The sequence below is a fragment of the Meles meles genome, chromosome 13, assembly GCF_922984935.1.
Source record: "Meles meles chromosome 13, mMelMel3.1 paternal haplotype, whole genome shotgun sequence".
Classification (NCBI taxonomy): domain Eukaryota; kingdom Metazoa; phylum Chordata; class Mammalia; order Carnivora; family Mustelidae; genus Meles; species Meles meles.
In genome coordinates, this window is record NC_060078.1 from 39,075,049 (window position 1) to 39,091,810 (window position 16,762).

The window sequence follows — 16,762 nt, forward strand, 5'->3', positions numbered from 1 at the left end:
GAGCCCGCAGGCATCCCTGGGATCGTCAGGAGGCTTCAGGAAGACTCTGGATTCCGGGTGACTTTTGCCCCTCCTACCCTGCCCCCGAGGAGAGGCCATGTTGAGCTGACTGTCCAGAGGCTTTGCTGAGAAGTTGGGGAGAATCCAGCACTTCCTAAGCTTGCCCCACATAGGGTCTGTGCTAGGCTCCCTCCCTCCCGCTCTGGTGGTCTCTCCTTGACACCATCTCTGACATCCTCTCCAAGTCCATGCTCATCTCTGGCCTGTCCTTCTCAGAGTGAGGGCCATTGACATCGGCCCTCCTTCGGAGTGGCAGTCCCCCTCTACGGGTGAGAACACCAAGGCCTCCCGAGGAGGTTTGGTGTCTCTCCCGGTGTCACACGAAGGTGGGAACACCCAGTCTGGGAGGGTGAGGTGTGGGGGCGGACACAGCAGGGGGAGGTGGCCACGGGGCCGGCTGACCATCCTGTCCTTCCTTGTAGCCCTGCTGTCCTCCTGGTGTGAGGAGCTTGGCCGCCTGCTGCTGCTCCGACATCAGAAAAGCCGCCAGAGCGACCCCCCCGGGAAACTCCCCATGCAGCCCCCCCTCAACTCCATGAGCTCCATGAAACCCACTCTGTCGCACAGGTAAGTGGGCGTGTATCTCCGGGGTGGACCGGGGGCTGCTGGGCGGGCATGGGCAGTGCCCCTCCAGCGGAAGACCTGGGGGCTTAGGGTGGGGCGCCAAGCAGCCCGGAGGATATTCTGTGTTTTCTAAAATGCAGCTGTTTTCTGAATCCTGGTGGAGGAGCACTGTCTCTCCCCCATCACAGCAGAGGTTGAAAGTGCTGGTCTTACCCAGTCTGGCTGCTCTGTCCCTTTGGTGGAGGGCCGCCTCTTCTTTTAGGTTCTAGACTTCAGGCTGAAGCTTAACTGTCCCGAGCCCAGGGCCTTTCGTTTCTCCTGAGCAGGGTCCCGGGCAAACCCAGAGATACCCACGGCCCACGAGGGGCTTAGGAACGTCACAGAGCTGGGCTCCCACCAGCAGATGGGGACAGAGCCAGCAGAGGCCGAGCAGGCAGGAGCTGAGTGAGACTGGGCTGTCGATGTAGGGGCGGGGTCCGGAGAAGCCCGGGTTCACAGGTGGGAACGCCTTGGAGGAGGCCATCAGGCCCTGAGGAAGTGGCCAGTCTGCCCGGCCCCAGCCTCGGAAGGAGCACGTGTTCAGTGTGTTCAGGACCAGCAAACCCTGCAGTCAATGATTCTGCAGTTCCCTGGCCCGCTCTCTCTGCATGCTCTGCCGATGACCCCCGAACAGCAGGGCCTGCCATGCTGTCTGCTTTTCTTCCGCAAGTCCCCCTGATGACAGGCTCAGGAGGTTGCACTTGTAGTCAGAGCTAGGCTCTCATTCACGACCCAGCCTGACTGAGGCACCCGCAGCCCAGAGCATGCGGAAAGTGACCTGGGTCCCACCCTGGCCCCTAGACTCAGGATAGCCGCCCTTCTGTGGGTGTTTCTCGGTGGAGGGTGGGGGACACTGCTGGCATTGGGTCAGGGCATTCAATGTCTTGGTCCCTGCCCACTTGGTTCTTCTACTACCCCCCACCCCCATGCTGTAAAAGCACCTTCACACATTTTGGAGGGGGGGTAAGGGTATCACCCGTGGTTAAGAACGACGGCTCTAGAAAGGCAAAACCTGCCACTGGCTGCCGTCTTCCCGTTGCCCTGGCTCATCAGTAAGCCACAGGGCTTCTCCGTCGGGGCTGCCAGCTGCTCTGCATGGGCAGTGGCTGAAGGTAGCCTTAGCTGCCTGCCTTTATACTTTAGCTCTTTACCACTCCGCCCTGCCAGACGCCTGCCGTCTCTCGTTGTGTCCCATTTCCTGTCCCTCCTGCCTTTCCTCCTCCAAGCCACTGCAGGAAAGCAGTCACGGATGGTGGACCGGGGCCCCGCAGCCCCACGAGAGGCCTGCCTCACACCTGCTCAGCCATGACCGTTCAGGCCGCAGAGTGCTGTGGCTTTGGACCCCAGCCAGGCCTTTGCCAGGTCGTTGCTGAGCTGAACTGGAGGCTGGAGACCGTCCTGTCCTGGAGTTACCCGGATGAAGGATGTCTGTGCTCCGGGGAGCTGCATTTCACTAGCTGGGGAGGAAGGAAGACCCACTGAGGCAAAACTGAGACCTGACAGATGGAGGCATGTTTAGGGTTAGGAGATAGGTAGGCCTGTCTTTGGGGGTCAGAAGGAGGAAAAATGGCCAGGCTGTCAAGAGGCTGCCCAGAGGACATGGGCCTTGACCTTCAAGGACAAGGACTTGATCTCAGAGCTGGGCAGGTGCATTCCGTGAGCTTGAACTGGCTTTTCCTCAGGGGGCCGGGACGCAGTGCCTTGCCCCTGATGCCACACTGGTTCAACGCCCTGTAGGGACCCATGAATGACAGAGGAGAGAGAGGCAGCCTCTCAGAGATGGGAGAGCCCTGTGCCCCGGAAGAGTCACTGGGAACTGATGGAGGACCAGTTGCTTCTGTGGAACGTGGCGTCCTCACATTCTGCACCATACCTCCCACCCCAAACGGCAGAGCTAGAACAGAAAGCAGGCCCAGAGCAGGACAGTGACGTGCCCAAGAGCACACAGTCAGTAAGGGGCAGGACAGTGCTCTGCCCTTCACTCTGCTCCTGGCCATTCAAGACCGGCGAGGGGGTGTCTGGTTGTTTAACCCAACTCTGATCCAGACTTGCACTATTTCCCAATTCTGTACGATGCCACTACCAGAAAGAAGTGGCATCATTTGAACAGGGACTGGTCCACATCCCTGCAGACCCCACGCTGAGGCCGAGGCCACACTGTGGCTGGTGATGTGAAGTGGGCCGTTCTCTACTTCTAGTTTCATGAGTTTCCCAGGAATCCCCAGTAGGAGGCATCACCTTTTAAGTCCTCATGTAATTTCCCAAATAAGAAGGAAAGTCAGGTACTTTTCACAGAGAGGAAAATTTTCGGGCCCCTCCTTCGCTGCTGGATTGAGTGACTTGGAGGACAGAAGCCCCTCTTGCCCTTTTAATTCGGGAGACCCTGGGCCACGGGTGATGTTCAGGATTGGGGCTTGGAGGGGTGTCACTGTTTGAAAACTCGGGGGGGCTTGTCTGTAGGCTCTGAGGACTAGTAAGTAGGAAAGGGTGGGGGGGTCCCTGGGATCCCGGAGCCCCAGGCTGTCTCTGGGGGACCCTGTGACTCTCATGCTTCTGTTAGCTCCGGAGCCACAGTCCCGGCCACTTAGGGGGTAGGTTCCCCGGAGGTGGGGGCCACAGCATCAGGGCTGGAGACAATAGGCACACAGTGGCACTTGGTACCACACACACGCAAGGATCAGAGGGCTCAGACCCCCTGTGGCCACTGCTGGGGATGACAGCGGTCTGGGGGGAACGGCGAGTGCCCACACGTTGAGGAAGAGCTTTATGGTCTGTGGAGCTGTCCTTGGAGTGACTCTGAGGCTGCCCGGGATGAGGGGCTGTGTGGATGCCGTTCTCTCTGCTCTGCAGACGTGTGTGGCGCTCCTGGCCCTAGAAGGAAGGCTGAGCCCGCGGCTGGAAGGGGCCTCGGGCTCACAGCCCCCCACTGTCACCTGGACGTGCTGCCAACGTACACTTCTACCTTCTCTCTCAGATTTAAAGGAGTGGTTAAAAAAGCCGTTTGTAATTAGCACATTGTTCCTATGCAAATCAGTGCTGCAAAAGTAATTAAAAGCCTAATAAATCTCATTTACATTCCTAACTTAATTACAGTCAAAGCCCGCTAGAGCTAAGGACGACTCCAAAATCAAGGGGTGTCGCCCTTCCTCTTCCAGGGGCGGGTTTGTGTCTCCTCCCCCCGCCCCCTGGAGAGGTGGCTGGGTGCACCCCAGGTGCTCCGGGTTATGCAGTAGGTGGGCGGCACAGGCACTGAGCCAGGCCCCCGGGCGTGAGTGTTTACTCTGCCCTCTCCCGGCTGGGGGCCTTTAGGCAGCTCTGGAACCTCTCTGTGCCTCGGTGTCCTCATCTATAGTACTAGAAACAGCAGTGCAGGACTTCCAGCGCGCTCGGTGCCCACGGACTCCAATGCACTCACTTTGGTCAGCCAACAAAGAGGGGCTCCATCAGAGCAGAACCCCCAGCCTCCTCCTTTCCTTGGTGCCATCACACCACCTTCGCTGTGTTCATTGCTAGCTGCTTCTGTGGAGCTGGGCCCAAAGCTTAGGTTGTAATGGGTCCTTCTTCTTGCCCCCAGAAAATTAAAAAAAAAAAAAGAAAGGGAGGGAGGGAGGATTGATGAAGAAGCCAAAAATCCTGCTCCACCGGTTCCAGATTGCTAAGATACAGGATCTTTTCCTTTCCTCCTTCCTACTGAAAAAATGTAAAACCCTCCAACATGCAGTCAGCTGCGCAGGTCCCTCTACGTTTCACTGCGGGGAGGGAAGGAAGCGGCCCGAGTAATTGTGATGATGGAGAGCCCCGTTAACGGCTCCCCTAGATGAAAGAGGGTGGGGGCTTCCGCTCCTCACTGACTTGGTGTTTCATTAGCGGTAACTCTTCAGCCTTGCGTGGAGACGGACCGATATAGCCAGATCAGGGAAATTAATTCGGATCTGACAATACCCTTAATAGGAATTTGTTCTTTCTCCCAAATAAAGTGGCTGTTAGGAGTGCAAGGGAAGAAATAACTCAGCCCTGCCCACCTCTTCCCTCTCTGAATGTCTGTGTAGACGCTGCCACAGGACGTACCCAGGAGCCAGGAATCAGCACTCCACTCTTGCTGGGCTTTTACTCATTTTCTCACATTTAGCAAACATCAGTCAGTGCCTGTGGAGCTGCCAAACAGACATGTAAATTGTCTACGCTAACTGCAGTGTGAAAAGCTCTTTTATGTGACAAAAAGAGCTGAGGGAATAGAGGAAAATGTCCTTGGTTCTGCTTAAGAGAATCACAAAAGGAAGTGTACCCAGGCTGGGCTTTGGAGTATAGGTAGGAGTTCGGTAGCGACAGGAAGGCTAAGGAATGCCCCCAGAGGCTTGGGAAATCTGTTCGATGGGCTGGAATGATAAGAACATCCCCTCTCATAGCATTTTTGCAAAACTTGTGAGCACCGTCATCATATCGTCAAGTAAATAGGGGCACCTGCGCGCAGTCAGCCTGGAGAAATGGAGAGAAAAGTGGAAGTACAATTTAGCAGGGACTCGGTGCCAGGCTCTGGGCACAGAGCCTGATGTTGGGCTCGATCTGATGACCCTGAGATCATGACCTGTGCGTGAACTCAGAGTCAGCCGCTTAGCCGATTAAGCCCCCCAAGCGCACCCTCCCCAACTTGGTGCAGGGAGGTGCTGTCTTACCAGATCCTTAGCTCCCTGAGGCAAGGGGATGAGGTCAAGCCCACCTGGCAGTCTTGCCCTTGACAAGCTCCAGGACCTTGTGACCCTCAGCTCCTACAGATGTGTCTGAGTTGAGCCCACTTTAAGGGATGAAATGAGTTCTTGGGTGAAAGTCCCTTCACCTAGTTCCTTGCTTCTAGAAGCCACTCAGTAAATCATGACAACAGCAGCAGTCACCAGTTTTAGGTGCCCGAGGTAAGCGGCCTGTGCTCACGTTGCCTTACACGTGGGAGCTCACTCAGTCCTCCGGACAGCCTTCTGAGAGACATACTGTTATTGGCCCATTTTACAGACAAGGACCCTGAGGCATAGAGAGAGCAAGTAGCTGCTTCATTAGCTTCCCTGTGCCCCTCAGGGTGGGACTTGGTTGCTGGGAGCCAGTGCCTGTGGGGTCACAAGCGCACTGTGGGTGGTCAGCAGTCAGGTTTAATGAGTGGACACAGTTACTCATTCTCAGGCTTCCTTCTGAGGAGGGTATGGAGAGTCCGTCGGTGTTTCTGTCTGGCACTTTGGTTAGCAAAGGCTTTCTGAGTCCTGTCGGTGTGTGGAGACATCATGCCAGGTACAGGTAGCCTAAGTCAGGACTCCTGGGACAGAAGGAGAAAGGCAGCCTCTCAATGGGCCCCCACTCAGGCCCTGTAAATGTGAGGAACAAGTGGAGCTCAAGCCGGTGAATTTCCCAAGGGCTTCCTGGAGGAGGTGGCCTTTGGAAGAGGAGCCTGGGAAGGATGAGTGAGGAGTGAGGAGGAAGCATTCCAGACTAAGGATGAGGGTGAGGAGGAAGCGTTCCAGACTAAGGAGGCACAGCAGTGGGAAAGCAGCTGCCTCCCCGTGAGGAGGTGCTCGGTAGGCAGAACACTGCCAAGATTACAGGTGGCTGCTGGCACGGGTGCCTCTCCGGGGGGACTGGTGTTTTTGCGGTGGTTTTGTCTGGACGGGACTGCCACTCGTGCTGCAGCTTCGGCATGAGAGTGGGCTCTGGGGTGGCGCACGATGGGGTGTACCCACTGGGGGTGCACAGAGCTGGGCAGGATTACTAAGAGTGGGATGCTGACATCCCAGCGCCCTGGCCTCCCTCTGAACCACAGCCCACTATGGAGAAGGGGAGAGAAGTGTTTCCTAGCAGGCAGTCCCAAAATGCCAGGACCCCTGACCCAGGCTGACCTCATCTGCAGGTCAAATAGTACTTGCCAGTAGAAGGAAGGGCCTCAGGACACCCCCTTCCCCCACAGGCCCCCTAGGCCTCCTCTTCATCACCCTAGGCCCCCTCCCACCTTGGTAGGGCCCAGGAGCCGGGCTTGTCCTCCTTCCTTGAGTCCACAGGGAGCTGTAGCCGGGCAGCACCCTCCCCCGCCCCCCTGGTGGTGGTGTCTGAGCCCGGGCAGAGGCGGTGGCAGGGCCGACTGCCATGGGCCTGTGGGGGCGAGAGCCTTCCCCGCGACAGCAGGAGCCGTCTCCCCAGGAGATGAGTCACAGCCGTGTTGGTGCGGCTGCCACTTCTGCTTCTGCAGCAGGTGCGAGTGGGGGCGAGCAAGTCCCTGAGACCGCCCCTTCACGCGTGTGCCTGTCTCTGCCCCCACGTGTGCACGGCACCGTAGCAGCAGGGTGCGTGTGCAGGCCCACAGCCGTGTCCCTAGCCGCCCGCAAGCACTCCCAGGATGGGCCCAGGACTCTGGGGGTCCCCTTCCAGCCAGACGGTGGGCATGCCGAGTTTGGGAACCACGGTTAAGTTTGCTTCTCACCAAGTTTCGGGCGGAGGGGACGAAACAGGAAGGAGCTGGTTTCCGCCCACAAGGCCCACCCACGGAGCTGTAGGGCAGTCGGGGGCTGGTTTGTCGGCCTGTGCAGTATCCCGGTGAGCCGGGGCCTCCCCACCCGAGGGGGTGAGGCAGCAGCTGCCCGCTCCCCCCTCCCCCAGGTGCAGGTGGGGCCCTGCCAGGCTCCAGGGGCTCCCAGAGGGCTTTCCTTCTGAGCCTGCCAGGCACATTCTAAAAGGACACCAACTGAACATCAGCCTGGACGGTCGCTGGGAGCTTATGGGGCCGAGAAGACTCACACTTATGCTGTTAAGTTGCTGAGGATCCTGTGTTCCGTCCTGCACACCAAGGTTGAGGGCCTCACAGGACAGCTCATGTCTAGGGGTCTTCTCTCTTGGTCTAAACTGTAGCCGGCCGGGCTTTCCTTCAGGCTGCTGGTGTGCCAGGCCCAGGACCAGGTAGAACACCAGTCCTTCGTGATTTCTCCCAGGGAGGTCCTTCCAGCCCAGCTGTGCTCAGGACCAGGCTCATAGCTTCCTTCCCTGGGCTTCTCCACCCCTCCTGAGCTCTCTGGGCTCCTGGATTCCCAAGCAGCCTTCCCAGATGCGGTCAGTGCATCTGGGCCTCACCTCCTTTTCACTGGCCCACGCTGTGTCTGGCTGACATGAGTAGGGGGCAGGCAGGAGGTCTGGGTTCCTGAGGGCCTCTCCTCTCCCTCTGGAAATCATGAGTAATGCCCAAGTCTGTGTCCCTTTCTAGCCGAGAAAACATTTCTGGCTGCATATTCTTCTTTGAGCCACATCAGACTTAAACTACCAAGGCCTGTGTTGTCCAGACCGGCTTGACTGAGACCCACAATAAATACGCGCAGTACACCGTGACCCAGGGTGCCCACACACTCAGGCATAAAATCAAGCCACTGAGGAACGTTATTTATTCTTTTTTTTTAATTAAAATATAATGTATTATTTGCCCCAGGGGTACAGGTCTGTGAATCATCAGGCTTACACACTTCACAGCACTCACCAGAGCACTTACCCTCCCCAATGTCCATAACCCAACCATCCTCTCCCTACCCCCCTCCCCCCAGCAACCAGAACGTTATTTAGTCTTACTGTGCGCTCACCCTTAACTGCTTTCTGTTTAATTCCCTCTTTTTCCCCTCATGCTGGTTTGATGTCATGACCCAGTCGTGTTTCATGACCCACAGCTTAAAAACTCTGAGAGCAGAGTAGGGGAATGTCCTTCCTATGCCCATTTGACAGATGAGAGGACTCAGTGCAGACAGGCAGGGGAATTTGGACCCTGAGCTAGGACGGGACAGGACTCATGCCCAGGGTACAAAAAAACAAACAAACAAACAAACAAACCCAACAACAACAACAAAACAGGGCAGGAGAAAAAGGAAGTGGAAGGGATGGGGTGCCTCTTACCCCAGGAGATCAGGGCAGGCCCCTCCAGCGAGAGGACTTCTGAGCAGAGATAGGAAGGAAGCCAGGGACTGGCTGGGCAGAGAGGGTGTCCGGGCAAGGGGTGAGCAAGCCTGGGCGGACAGTGACACGGCCCCACCTTCCAGTCTGATCACCCCTGCAGGACCCTGCCTGCCGTGACTGCGTTGGCTGCCGAGGGCTCTGCCTGGAAAGAAGCAGGCACGAGACTCAGCCCCCCGCCCCCCGCTGGCTCCCCGCTGCCTGCCTGTTACGCAGGACAGTGCCTTCCCCTTGAGTCCTGACCTCCGGGCTGGCTCACAGCACGTCCAGGGCCGGGCCTGGCTTGTCTGCTAGGCCACAGTCTGAGTTCTCCAGGAGTGAGCAAGCCTTCTGCTTTTTTTTGCCTTCTGCTTTTGCCTTCTGCTGACTCCCTGTGCCAGACGGGGCATGAGGTGCTTCCCCCCACACCAGCCTCCCCCAGACCCACCCCCCATCCTGGTACCCAGCAGTGCTGCCCTGCAGGCCTCCCCGCTGTCAGGAAGCCGTGTGGGGCGGCTACAACACATCTGGGTGCTCTGCGTTTTCTCCCCCCTTGGGGGCCTTGTCTGGGGTTGCCTCTCCATGAGAGTTGCAGGGAGTCCATGCAGAGACAGCCCCAGCTCAGCACTCCTGAGGGCTGGGACCCCAGCACTTTCTTCATGCCGTAACTCTGACAGCCCCTGCCCTCTTCTGGGGCCATTCTTCACCTGCACCACAAGAACTAAGAGGAAACCATTATTGAGCACTTACTGTGTGCAGAGCAGAGTGTTGGGCCTAAGGTTAATAAGTCCTTGCTTCTGATGTTTGGGGGCTTCTCAGATGTCCCCAAACACGGTGGGTGCTTCTGGGCCTAGCAGGGAGACAGGGCAACGGGCCGTGGCTGACGGTGCTCCGGCAGAGGTGGGAGCCATGCCGGGAAGCAGGGTAGGGTGGGATTAGCCAGAAGGGTAAATCATGTTGAAGTGTGTGAGTTTGGACTTGGCCTTGTAGACACTGGGAGCCATTGAAGGTCTTTGATTGTGGAAAGCGTCTTGGGTGTTTAAGGGAGCTTAGCTCGGTGGGGAAGTGCACAGGCGACTGGGGCGTGAGCAGGGGAGGAAGCATGGCGGGCAGGCCTGTACCTGTGATCCAGAGGCAGGAAGGAGGAGTGACGTAAGGAACCTCTTGCCGAAGGCCAGATCAGGTGGGCTGGGTGGTCAACCTGCTGCAGAGTGTCGGGAGGAAGGGGGAAGAGGCGAGCTTCAGACTGGGGCCTTTCCGGTGTTTTCTGAGAAGGGACTGGGAAGTTCCGAGGGGAAGCTGGCACGGGGGAAGTAGAGCTCTTTCTGGAGAGACACTTCGAGTCTGAGCATGGTGGAAGGAGGAGCTCAGGTGGGGCCTGGGGGTCTGTCTTCTTCCTTTGGACTTTGGGCTAAGGTGAGGCAGACAGCCATGGGAGTGGGACCTCCACAGCAATGGGGGGAGACTTGGTCACTGGCACGGTCTGCCACCGCGTGAAGCACGCCTGTTTTGCATTAGACCCCATGCCAGACATAGGGGGTCTAGAGCTGACAGAGATGGGGGTCACCCGGGTTTGACTGGAAGCTGTGGAGGACAGTGGGGTGATGGGTCCCTCCTTCATATGCAGTCCCTGAGGATCCCTCTTCTGTCTCCCTCTGCAGTGATGGGTCATTCCCCTATGACTCTGTCCCTTGGCAGCAGAACACCAACCAGCCTCCCGGCTCCCTCTCTGTGGTCACCACGGTTTGGGGAGTGACCAACACATCCCAGAGCCAGGTAAGAGCCTGTCCTGCCCCCAGCCGCAGCCTCTCCCCAGCAGGACCGTCCCTTGAGCGTGGGGACCTTTGCATCATCTCTCATGCTGGCTGTCCTTGCACTGCCCAGCTGGAAAGACCAGCTCCTGGGGCACACTCAGCCGTGGACACGCCGCTACCCTCCATGCTTGCTCAGGAGGGCAGCAGCTGGCCCCTAGGCCACTGTCCCCATCTGAGGGCATTTCTGGGGGAATGACATTCATCTGATGGAGAGCTGGGAGTTCTTCCCTAGCCCACGTTTACTTGGGTTGGATAAATAGGAGAACTTCTTGGGTGTTGTTGGTCTCAGAGCTCCAGTGTCTGGGGTCTTTGACCCTGGGTAACCTGGGATAGATTTCAGCAAAATGTGAGCTTTCACCTCGTGACACACCCCTCCCCACCCCGCTGGCCAGCCCGCCCTTCTGCTCTCACCCCTTCCTCTTTCCTCCACGCCTTCTTGTCCAGTCTGCTCGGCCTCTGCCACAGCTAGGGGCTGGTGGCCACCCCTGAGGGCAGCCCCAGGCTTCCCTGCAGTTTCAGACCACAGGGACCCTGACCTTCAGGATCCTGCTGCCCTCCAGAGATGGCAGGTTGGACTTCTCTTCGCCCTGACAGAGCAGCACCCCAGGGCTACGATGAGGCCCAGTTCTCTGGGCATCCGAACCCCTTGGCAGGGGAGGGCTGAAAAGTCCAGTTCCTTCCACCTACAACGGAGGGCAGGACCAGCCCCTCCTGGTTCCATCACAGGCCGGGGTTCTTATCCCCTGCGCTGCCAGCTTCCAGGCTGCATTACCCACTTCGAAGCATTTTTATGGTCTGGGGACAATTCATGCCTCCACTTTCTCCCCTTTTCCCTCTGCTCTCCCCATTGTACCATTTCAGCAGCGCCCACGCCCCCTGGGGCACCACTTGGGTGACAACCTCTCTGCCCACAGGTCCTTGGGAACCCTATGGCCAATGCCAACAACCCCATGAATCCAGGCGGCAACCCCATGGCATCCGGCATGACCACCAGCAACCCCGGCCTCAACTCCCCCCAGTTTGCCGGGCAGCAGCAGCAGTTCTCGGCCAAGGCTGGGCCTGCTCAGCCCTACATCCAGCAGAGCATGTACGGCCGGCCCAACTACCCCGGCAGCGGGGGCTTTGGGGCCAGGTGAGCAGCCCCGGGGAGCAGCTTTGGCCCTGCCCTTCCCCTCTGTCCCGGAGCAAGTGTCAGGTTAAAATGCCCGTGGGCAAGGTGCTCGGGGATTTTTGAGGCACCATGTCCTCCTCCAGAAGGTGGGCTCCCCATGGCAGTGAGATGCAGTCATCTCATGCCCAGAAGGGTCCACGCAAGCCGGACCCCACCTAAGGCTTTGGGAACACAGCAACTTGCCTGTCGCCAAGGGGCACGAAGGGCTGCCAACCCACAGGAGGCTCCTCTCCCCCATTTGGGTTCGGCGTCCAGACGCCTCCCCGTCTGTGAGCCCGGGGCAGGAGGTCATGAAAGGATCCGCCTTCTCCCTCCCAGCCTCCCAGCCCAGGGCTTACAGTGGGTGCATCTCTAGATTCAGGCAGTGTCTAAGTCTCCCCTTCTTCTCCTTGCAGTTACCCTGGGGGTCCTAATGCCCCCGCAGGCATGGGCATCCCTCCGCACACCAGGCCGCCCGCTGACTTCACTCAGCCCGCGGCTGCTGCCGCAGCAGCTGCGGTGGCGGCAGCAGCGGCCACGGCCACGGCCACAGCCACGGCCACTGTGGCAGCCTTGCAGGAGACCCAGAACAAGGATATAAACCAGTATGGACCGGTAAGGGCCCCACTAGTCCTGGTCCAGCCTTGCCCCCCAGCAGAGTTGGGGTGTTGATGCCGTGTGTCCTGGAAATGCTGATGGTGTCAGGGTGTGTCTGGGTTTCCTTGGAGGCATGGGGACGGGTGTGTGTTAGGACGTGGGTGTGTCAGCGTGGTTGGGTGTGGTGGGGAGGCCGTCTGGGTGCTTGTGTTTATTCTGCGTGGGTTTGTGGTTCGTGCGTGTCTGCGAATGGGGAAGGACATTCTTTATCGCCCTCTGGATGCCTGCTCACCAAAGAGCGGGCTCAGTGCCTAAAATGCCTTGTCACCAGTGTGTCCCCATGGTGGCTTCTGAAGACCATATACTCTTAGTCATCCCATCTGTGGATTGAGCCCAGGTCCCATTTCTGCTCCCCTGACCTTCAGGACTGGTGGGGTGAGAGGAGAGAGGGTTCCCCAAAGGAACGGAGGACGGGACAGGAGATGGGGCTTGTAGGAAGGGGACAGCAGGGCAGGTGGGCAGAGGTGGGAGCTGGGATTGCCTCAGACTTTATGGATGGAGGGCCTGTCTCCACTGGCCGAGGGCGGGGCCAGGGCTTCCAGGAAAGGGGCTCCTGCCTCCATCCTCATCCCCCTCCATCCTCCCATGCCCCTCCCCACCTCTGCACCTTCTTTCCCATTCCCTGCCTGCCTCCCTGGAAATGCTGCCTGCTCTCTGGAGTGACTGCACCCCACCCCGTAACACCCCTTGGGCTGCATCTTTCCTGTGCGGCCTGCAGAGGGCAGTGGTGAGCCCAAGAGGCCTGACATCCCTTGGGACCTGGTCACCAGCTGCAACCACACAGAAAAGTGGCCCCCGACCCAGAGCCTCCCACCTCCCCCACCCTTCCCTCCCTGCACTTTCAATGCATGTGGCATTTTATTCTTTTTTTTTTCTTCTTCTCCCGTTGAAGGTCTGTTCCTCTTTCCAGATGGGTCCCACCCAGGCGTATAACAGCCAATTCATGAACCAGCCCGGGCCGCGGGGGCCTGCCTCCATGGGGGGCAGCATGAACCCCGCAAGCATGGCGGCTGGCATGACACCCTCGGGGATGAGCGGCCCTCCCATGGGCATGAACCAGCCCCGGCCGCCCGGCATCAGCCCCTTTGGCACGCACGGGCAGCGGATGCCCCAGCAGACCTACCCGGGCCCCCGGCCCCAGTCCCTTCCCATTCAGAGCATAAAGAGGCCATACCCAGGAGAGGTGAGTGTGACAGCAGGCAGGTGGTCGTCAGGGTGGGAGGTGGGGAGGACCCAGGGCTTGAAAACAGATGGGCTGTGGGCAGGACCTTGGAAAGGGCAGGAACTGACCAGCACCAAACCTGGACCAAAAGTCTGAGCCTTAGGACAGAGGAATCAGGCTTCTGGCTTGGAGACCAGCTCTGCCATTTCCCAGCTGGAAGCCCTTGATCAAGTCATGTTCCCTGCTGGAGTCTTGGTTTTTCATTTGTAAAAGATGGTGCCCATCCAGCCCACCTCCTGGGGTCGCTTGGGAGATGTGAATGAGGAGTTGGACAGGAAGCACTTGGCTGGGGGCCGGCACGGGCAGCAGCAGCTGCGGTTGGCGTGGTGTTTTGTCTTGGCACAGACACTAGCCGGGTGACACAAGCCTCCTTGGGTCCACGTTCCTCACCTGCACATGAGGGCTTCTTACTTGCAAGAGTGAGAGAGGGAATAAAAGTCTGTAGATATCTAAAGGCTGTGCATGTCAAAGAAGTGACTGGAAGGCAGAGCGTGCTTCTTAGGGCTCTTCTCGGCCAACTGTCAGCTGCTCTTTCAGGAGGAACGCTGCCTCACTGGCTGCCCAGCCAGCTCAGTCAAGGGAAAGGTGAAGATTTAAGGAAGTAAAACCCAAACCCATCCACTGGCAAATGAGACTCGCAGGAAAGGGGGTCACCTTCCTAGAAACCTGTCTAAGCAGGAGCCCATAAGGAGGTGACACACAGGGGGTATCCGGAATTAAATGTGAGGTCAGAGAAAGAGGACTTCCTGGAGGTGGTGTCATAGGGCCTTCAGTGAGCAGTGGGAAAAGCTGGCAGCCAATGGCCTCTCTAAGTAAGGCTTTAGTTCACCTGCAAAAGACACAGGGACCCTAGAATCCTGGCCCAGTGCGTGCTCCTCAGGAAGCCTGCCTTGGTTCCTTAACTAGGCAAAGCTTCTTGCTGAGCCGTCTCTGCCACAGCTCTCTGCTTGCTGCCCGTTCTGAGACTGGCTCCCCCCCACCCCCACCCCACTGGCCTCCGAACTGTGGCCTTCAGGTTGGCCTTGCGGTGGGTTTAGAGACCAGAGCTTAAGTTCCTCGAAGGTCTGTGTGATTCCCTCAGCATTCCCCCTAGCTCAGGCTTGACCATTGTTGGAGGTGTCCTGAGTCCAGAAGGGGAGAGTTCAGGGACCTCCTCAAACACAGGGAGCCTGGCTCAAGCCCAGACACTCCTGGGTGGCACCGAGGCCACCAGGAGGCACCAGCCAGAGGACAGTGCTCTGGAGGTCCTGGCTGTCCTTGGGTGGGGGATGCTCAAACTCCTGGCCTCACTGCCACACATAGTCCCCACAGGAGTTCTGGACCCCTTTCAGCCCCTCTGTGCTCAGACTCCCAGCGTCCCTGTTGGCTGGGCCAGCGATGCCATCTGCAGATCCAGCTTTGGGACTGGCAGCCCCTAAGGAGGTGATCCCAGGAAAGGAAAGGCAGAGAAAGTCTCAGTCCTCGCCCTGATGTCCACCTGCACCTGTGAAGGCACACACCAGAAGCTTTGAATTATTTCCACTCAGTCATCCTCTTCATGGAACGCTGATGCTCCCCAGTTACAAAATGCCTGGCACTGGGCTGGGACACTGCGTGATCCCAGCCCGTGTAGCCTGACCCTGTCTGAGAAGGCGGGCGTCACCCTTCAATGCTTCTAGAATCTCTGAACCGTCGGAACGCTGGGGCAGGTGTCAAGTTGGCTGGTCCCGCACAGGACTCCTCTTCGGCGGCCTGATGGGCAGGCTCCCCTCCACCTTTGCTCCTCCAGTGCAGGACAGGAACCACACTGTCACCCACAGCAGCCACCCCTGTCGCTGCAGTGTGAGTGGCAGAGGTCCTCAGCACCGGCACAAGATACCCCCCACCCTCTGCCGCTGAACTCTGGACTCTGCTTTCATTTGCTGAGCCAAGTTTTTATGGAGGGTCTGCTCTTTGCCAGACACCGGGACACAGCCAGGACCTCTGAGCCTAGAGGCAAGAGAGACAGTTTAAGTAGATAAGGAGTTTGAACAGACCGGGAGGAGAAACCACCAACCTAGCGGGATGTCATGGCCTGGAGTGTCTGGGTGGCAGGCGGCCCTGAGGGTCCCCTCATCTTACGGAGGGGGGAGGCGGCTGCAGGGGTGGACATCGGCGTGTCAGCGGTCACCTCGTAGATCCTCGAGGACAGGGGTCCTGCCCCTCCCTTGAGCTGCCTCCTCGTCTCTCTCTTGCCTGTCTTGAGAGGGTTGTCTGGACCCCCCCCCCACAAGCCTGCTTCTCTCGACCTCTGCACACATGGCCCAGAACTGAACAGTCGTGTGTGCTGTTCAGTGTGGGGTATGGAGCCGGGGCTCCCCATATTCAGCCTCCGAATGCAGGGGTTGAGGGGGTCCCCTTTCCGGAAGCACACCCCGTTGTCTGCGTTCCCCTGCCACAGACCAGGCGCTGGGAGAGACAGAAAAGGGGCTTTAGAATTGAGCCCCTTCCTAATGGGATGAATGAGAGTCTCTGAAAGCGGGGTACTTGGAGAAGGCTGCTCACAGGGAGGTGGTCCTCAAGCCAGACGGACAGAATGTCGTGTCGCCAGACGTAAGGGTAGCAGGGGGCTCGGACAGCCTCTGTGCTGCCACCCCCCTCTGAGTGGCGGAGGCAGTTTGTGGTAAAGGGCAGGGGTGAAGGTGTGGGCCAGGGTGCTCCAGGCCTTCTGGTAAGTGGCTTGGCTCCACAACACTGACAGCCTTTCTCCTCTCCTCTGTCCGTTGCCACAGCCCAACTATGGAAACCAGCAATACGGACCAAACAGCCAGTTCCCCACCCAGCCAGGCCAGTACCCCACCCCCAACCCCCCACGGCCGCTCACCTCTCCCAACTACCCCGGGCAGAGGATGCCCAGCCAGCCGAGCACCGGGCAGTACCCGCCCCCCACGGTCAGCATGGGGCAGTATTACAAGGTGAGTCCCACCACCCCACCGGCCCTTTCCTTCATCTCCACCTCATATCCCTGCCCCCAGCTGGGTCATCTTGGTCCTGTGTGTCCTGTGTGTCACCAGGGGGCAGGCAGAGATTTCCCGATGTGTCCTTGAGAGCTCAGAGCCATGGCCAAAATGTCAGGCTGGCTTCTTTTGGTTCCTGTTCTCATGGGGCTCAGACAAGGGCTTTCCCCTTCCCTGTTGCTGTTCACAGCATGCACCGATGATCATAAAGGAAGCACGGGGGTTTTTTATTTTTTTAAAGGTTGTATTTATTCATTTGAGAAAGACAGCGAGAGAGGGAACACAAGCAGGGGGAGTGAGAGAGGGAGAAGCAGGCTTCCTGCTGAGCAGGGAGCCTGACATG

General features: G+C 58.4%; 1 protein-coding gene across 11 annotated transcripts in view; it reads left to right on the forward strand.

Annotated features, from left to right (window-relative positions):
- Positions 1 to 16,762, forward strand: part of ZMIZ1 (zinc finger MIZ-type containing 1) — a 231,746-nt gene that overhangs the window by 196,661 nt on the left and 18,323 nt on the right. For 10 of the 11 annotated variants that reach the window (XM_046026215.1, XM_046026223.1, XM_046026219.1 and 7 more), the window contains 6 exons: positions 483 to 627; positions 10,263 to 10,377; positions 11,330 to 11,547; positions 11,982 to 12,180; positions 13,115 to 13,405; positions 16,195 to 16,377. In XM_046026215.1, coding sequence (XP_045882171.1) covers positions 483 to 627; positions 10,263 to 10,377; positions 11,330 to 11,547; positions 11,982 to 12,180; positions 13,115 to 13,405; positions 16,195 to 16,377 — 1,151 coding nt within the window. The remainder of the gene's footprint in view (positions 1 to 482; positions 628 to 10,262; positions 10,378 to 11,329; positions 11,548 to 11,981; positions 12,181 to 13,114; positions 13,406 to 16,194; positions 16,378 to 16,762) is intronic. The other variant, XM_046026222.1, reaches the window with a different exon arrangement.